The sequence below is a fragment of the Berghia stephanieae genome, chromosome 5, assembly GCF_034508935.2.
Source record: "Berghia stephanieae isolate SIO BIC M18660-M18661 chromosome 5, UCSD_Bste_1.3, whole genome shotgun sequence".
NCBI lineage: Eukaryota > Metazoa > Mollusca > Gastropoda > Nudibranchia > Aeolidiidae > Berghia > Berghia stephanieae.
Genome location: NC_088364.1, coordinates 64,436,426 through 64,442,999, shown reverse-complemented (window position 1 = coordinate 64,442,999; position 6,574 = coordinate 64,436,426). Strand labels below are relative to the sequence as shown.

At 37.8% G+C, this 6,574-nt stretch overlaps 1 protein-coding gene across 1 annotated transcript in view; it reads right to left on the bottom strand.

Annotated features, from left to right (window-relative positions):
• Positions 1-6,186, bottom strand: part of LOC144973397 (protein SPMIP2-like) — a 14,712-nt gene extending 8,526 nt beyond the window's left edge. Inside the window, exon 1 of the mRNA XM_078915769.1 lies at positions 5,978-6,186. Within this exon, the coding sequence (XP_078771895.1) occupies positions 5,978-6,041 (64 nt within the window). The 5' untranslated portion in view covers positions 6,042-6,186. The remainder of the gene's footprint in view (positions 1-5,977) is intronic.
• Positions 6,187-6,574: the final 388 nt, after the last annotated feature.

Sequence of the window (6,574 nt, the reverse complement as noted above, 5' to 3'; positions counted from 1 at the left end):
TAAAAGCCACTCAAGGAGATAATTTAGTGGATATTGCTCCATGTAAAAGCTCATTATTTCTTTAAATTTGATAAATATGATAACGATAATCACGACTTGATCCGAGAGACACTCGGCTCAATATGAAGCAAGATCAGAGGGGTTTTAAATTTACTTTTAGAGAAACCCCTAGTAATAAAACTGGCTTATCTATATTGATTAGACACTGACACTACTGTCGCAAACTGCCCCCCCCCCCCCCCCTCCACCTTCCCAATTTTGGCTAGACAACTTTTACTTCATTTTAACTTATATCTATGGATTAACCAGTTAACCAGTTTGGAAGGAAACGAATTATTTTAAAAATTGACCAGAAAAGTTGTCCTTAAAATTAATGTCAACCGATTTAAAGTGATCCATATTTGAAGGACAAGTTTTCTGGCTAAATTTTTAAATACGTATTTCCCAAAGCGCGTCAGTTTACTGGAGGGGCCAATAACTTCCAATATTTGTTAAACCCGATATTTTCATCAGAAGTCTCGGGTTTAACTTTTGTTTGTTACTACTGATATTTTGAAGGCCGTTTCAATGGTCAAATACAGTAATCAGTAATGCTTTCTAGTAAAAATTCAAAAATAGGCGTTTTATCATTGCACTGTTGACGTGGTATTCATCACAGCACTGACCGATAACCCAATGGAGTTCGGAGGTCAAGTTTACTCATTTCATACGAGTGGCGCTAAGTGACGCCACGATAATAATTCGATATTTTCTTTGACAAGTGTTTACTTTAACAAGGCACCGCCGGTCTTCAGACTGGGATTTATTTTGACGGTGTGTGTTGGTTAATCTCTTGTTTCGACACTTCTATCACGAATCTTGTAGTGGAAAATCGGCTTCTTGGCGACACAATCCATGCGATTGAGTTTGCTGTATTATTATCCGACTGCAAACTTGGGTATCAGGGCCAGTTTCATTTCAGAACGAAATTATCCGTGACCAATTTATTATATCTATTACTCTATCAATACCCCCCCCCCCCCCCCCCTTTTCCCCCGGCCCCATGAGCTTTGTTCAGTGCTGACGATTGTGGTTAAGTGCAGTTCAAGGACAGTCTATGAAAAGGTTATTTTCTTCAAGGACTGTTTTACTAAGACAAATCTCCATTCTCTCTTTTGTTCTCCTCCTTCATCTCCTTTCCCTCCCCTTTCTTCTTCTTCTTCCTCCTCCTCATCCCATCTTCTTCCTCTTCATTTTCTCCTCCTCTTCCTCCCCCTCCTCCTCCTCCTCCTCCTCCTCCTCCTCCTTCTTCTTCTTCTTCTTCTTCTTCTTCTTGGTAAACAGAAAGTTTGAAATTCGACCCATAGTCGATACAGGCTGTTTTTTTGGGGGTTTTTTTTTTGGGGGGGGGGGGGTTATTTTTTCTTGTATTTTTTCTCTGCTTTGTCTTCTGACATTTTTTAACACACCTGTTCAAATCTTTGTTGATTCAAAATCTCTGCACACATGAATTACTCCGTATTTAATTAAAATGGTATTAAAAATTGATAAACTTTTATATAGGGAAATATCCATTTAACGTGCTCAAAGCGCTTTACAATGGGTCCTGGCCAACAGCAACACTTAACACGTTGGACGGGACATGACGCCTGCTTGGTGATATTACAATTTTTCCGGACAGAGACAACGCTGTTTAAGGCCCAGGTACTCATTTTTACACCCGAGTACGATGAGAGCATGTGAGTAAAAAGCCTTTTTCCAAGGGCTCAACTATGCGCCGAGTGAGGCTCGACCCCAGGACCTTCCGATCCGAAAGTGAGTGTCATACCACAAGACCACATAGCCGCACATGTAGACCTAGATACAGTAAAATCCAAGCTATTGACTTTTACGTGTCTCTTCATTATAATGGGAGCGATCTATATTCATGTTTTCGTCCAACCGAGTCATCGATCACGTGATTTGGAGCTGTCCAACAATTGGACATTTCTGAACAAACGCAAACACGCTGCTTTGTTTATGAAAGTTGTAAACATACCCATAACATAACATAAGATGTGGTATAGGGCAAAATAGGATAAGATCCTTTGAATGCCCTTAATATTAATTAGTAATGCCATAAATCTATTGATTAAATATTACAATAACGATACACGTGGTAAAGATAGTATTTCAACTTAAATGTACTCATGTGGTGTACAAACATATATCTTTAACCGTGACATGCAAAGCGCACACACAACCACACACACACACACACACACACACACATACATACACACGCGTATAGTAGATAACCATAATAATATAATAATGCATAATATATACATACAAGATTGAAAGCCATGTCAACAGCAGAGCAAACAAGTATTATTCGTCATATATAAATATATAAATGTGTCAAGCTGAACATAATGACCAATCGTAATGTTAGATAGTTCAAAATCTGTGAACACTTTTCACTATGTAGGTCACTTTGAGCATATTTTGCAATGTGACCAATGACCTCGAGCACATGGAAAGTTAATATAGATAGAATGCGCTTGGCCAAGGAGTTGACAACATTGCCATCCGGAAATATAACGGACCAACACACAAACTCTGTGTAACCATGAACTTTTATAGTCTGGTTAATACAGTTTAGTGAGAACAACTCACCAACGCGGATGGCAAAAACAATAACAAAGGCCCGAGTGACGTCATCTTTGAACTATCTATAGATAGAATGCGCTTGGCCAACGAGTTCACAACATTGCCATCCGGAAGTATAACGGACCAACACACAAACTCTGTGTAACCATGAACTTTTATAGTCTGGTTAATACAGTTTAGTGAGAATAACTCACAAACGCGGATGGCAAAAACCATAACAAAGGCCTGAGTGACGTCATCTGCATACTATCTATAGATCATGCCGATAGATAGGACGAAGATAGCGTCACTCAGGTCTTTGTTATTGTTTTTTTTTTTTTTGCCATCCATGTTTGTGAATAATGCTCACTAAACTGTATTTTCCAGACTATAGATAGTATGCGCTTGGCTAAGAATCTCACATCATTGTCATCCGGAAGTATAACGGACCAACACACAAAACTGTTTGTAACCTTCAACGTTTATAGTCTGGTTAATAGATAGAATGAAGATGACGTCACTCAGGTCTTTGTTATTGTTTTTTGCCATCCGCGTTTATGAATACTTCTCACTAAACTGTATTACCCAGACTATAAACGATCATGGTTACACACAGTTTTGTGTGTTGGCCAGTTATACTTCCGGATGGCAATGTTATGAGCTTCTTAGCCAAGTGCATACTATCTATACAGTTTAGTGAGAATTACTCATAATCGCCGATGGCCAAAAAAAAAAAAAAAAAAAACCAATAACAAAGACTCTAGTGACGTCATCTTCGTTCTATCTATAAACGGTTAAGGTTACACATAGTTTTGTGTGTTCGTCCGTTATACTTCCGGATGGCAATGTTGTGAGCTTCTTGGCCAAGGGCGCACTATCTATAGCAGTAGACCGAACAAACAGATTTTTCTTTTCCACGTATTATATCAATATCAAATTGCACAATGAGCATAATAAAACATTACGGACAACGATCTACTATACTCCCCGCCGAGACCAAACAACCAGATAAGATAGAATTAATGTCAATGTATCAAGGACTATTTTAAGTTTGACACTGAACTAACATGAAGCTAATTTGTTGTTGTTATTCTTTCCTGTTTTGTTTTCATTTGTCAAGTGCACAGGGCAACCACCAACGATCTCCTCCCCGCCGAGACCAAACAACATTACGATAGATGATACCAGATAAGATAGAATTATACTAATGTCAATGTATCAATGACTATTTTAAGTTTCACACTGAACTTAACATGAAGTGTAGACTGATTTGTTTTTGTTAGTATTTCCTGTATTGTTTTCATTTGTCAAGTGCGCAGAGTCAACATGATCTCCTCCCCGCCGAGACCAAACAACATTACAATATTGATACCAGATAAGATAGAATTATGCTAATTTTCATGTATCAAGGACTATTTTAAGTTTCACACTGAACTTAACATGAAGTGTAGACTAATTTGTTTTTGTTATTCTTTGTACTTTGTTTTCATTTTGTCAAGTGAACAGGGCCAACACGATCTCCTCCCCGTCGAGACCAAACAACATTACGATAGATGATACCAGATAAGATAGAATGTATGACTATTTTAAGTTTCACACTGAACTTAACATGAAGTGGAGAAGACTGATTTGTTTACGTTATTCTTTCCTTTATTGTTTTCATAATTTGTCAATGCACAGGGCAACCAACTAGTAGATTCAGATATCGCTGCGCTATCAACGAGCGAAATTATGATATCGCGACCTTTTGCTCTTTCTCAGCAGGCTTTTTGATTAGGGATCGTTGAGAAAGTTCAAGTGGTGTCTCAAAGTTGTTTTTCTATTTACTATCGAAACGTGACCTATCGTTTCGATCTGGTAGGCCCTATTATGTCGGAACGAACTAGATGAGAAGGAAAAAAAATGCGTTAAAAGAAAAATAGGCTATTTGCAGGTTTGATTATCGAACACAATTCTTTTACGTCCGTTTGATAGTTTTCCATTAAATCCAATAATGAGCCCGAAACGATGTGTATATTAGTTTATATGCAGGTCTGACATCCGAATCCACTTATGGGCCTAGTTTTACATTGTCGTAATTGACAATATTTTCAGGATTTTTTTTTTTTTTTTGAGATTCCCATTACAACAATGAGCCCACAATGAATTGGGTTATCAGACCTGCAAATAAGTGCACGTCAGCGCGAAACAATTTAGGTTATTGGACCAGAAAGTCGGTTAAGTCGAAATTATAAAAATATGAACATTCTTTTTTAAATTTTTTATTTTGTTGGATACAAAACCCAAACTCTCGTCAAGCAAGGGACGTATCAAATTAAGAAACTAGGGAGCAGGCACCAGTGTAAGATAAAGATCTGAACAAGTGTGTATGAAAGGTGCCAGACAAAGCAAGAAAGAAAAATACAAGAAAAACAAAAACAAAAACATCCCAAGAAATCAGCGCTTAATACGAAAATTGATATTATGTAAAAATGTTTGTATGAATATTTAAATCACGTCCACTGATTGACCATGCTCAATGCTTTAGTTATTCCCCATGCCAAAGCGACCACGTGGCACCCAATTTCCATTCCACACAGTACAAATTGTCTATTAGGCGTCCTTTTTTCACTAACATTCTTACAGAATCCGTCACTGCCTATAGTTAGGTACTCGTCTACACTTGAGTCGATTGAAGTATTGTGTGTGCATACAATGCCTTACACAAGGACATAATAGTGATGGAAACAGAATTATGCTGTAATTGTCACCAATCAGGTCATTGACCACGCTCAATATCGCTTGATTTTTTTATTGAAAAGGACGAGACACCGTACCTCTCAGCCATACATCGACGCCACAATACAACCGCTAAATATATATATATATATATATATATATATTATATATATATATATATATATATATATATAATAAATAATATATATATATATATATATATATATATATATATATATAATAAATATAATATATATATATATATATATATATATATATATATATATATATATATATATATATATAATATTATTTATCTATATCATTACTAACAACACTAAACCAACTTGTTTGTGCGGCTACATGGTCTGACTTGGTTCGGGTTCGAGTCACGCTCTCAATGGCGCATAAAGAAAAGGCTCTTTACTCACATTCTCTCACCGTACTCAGGTGTAAAGTGAGTACCTGGCTGTAAACAGCGTTGTCTCTGTCGGGATTTTTAAAAAAATGCAATTATCGCCTAACAGGCGTCGTGTATCGCCCTACAATTTAAATGTTGTTGCTGGCTTGGGGCCCCTTGTAAAGCGCTTTGAGCACCAGTTCAAGTTTAAATTGATTAATTCATTAATATTTTAAAAAAAGGACGTACCAGTGAACGTAACGCTCCCAACGAAAGGGTTTGTATAGGGGAACACATTATCCACGTAGTTCATTGTCGACACAGTACCTAAGTCAGAAGTGACTATCTTCACGTCTGTAGCTTATACCTAGATATATCTATACTCGTAGACCGCTTCAAACTGCTTGGCTCTTTTCCACTTCGATTAGCTATGGCGGCAGCGGGTGCATTCTGATCAGACAGAACTGACACTGACAAACGTTTTCACTCCAGCGGTTCGATCGACCGTCCAACGACCCCCCCCCCCCCCCCCCCCCCCACACACACACACACCCAGTCTTCCGTGTCTCTTCTCAAATGTCTCTAAAACAACCCCCTTCCCCCCCCCCCCCCCCCAAACACTAACCCGTGAACCGATCACCACAAACAACACTTGGCTTACGTTCTGATCTGATCAATAGTCGATTAATGGAGACTGTAACTGTAGGGTAAACCAAAGACCGAAATATCTTATTAGTCCTCGACAACTAAGCTTGTATTTATACTGGCCATAACTATATTATTATATAAACAATTACCTTGTTGCCTTAGAAAAACAAAACAAAACAAGAAACGACAACCCCCCCT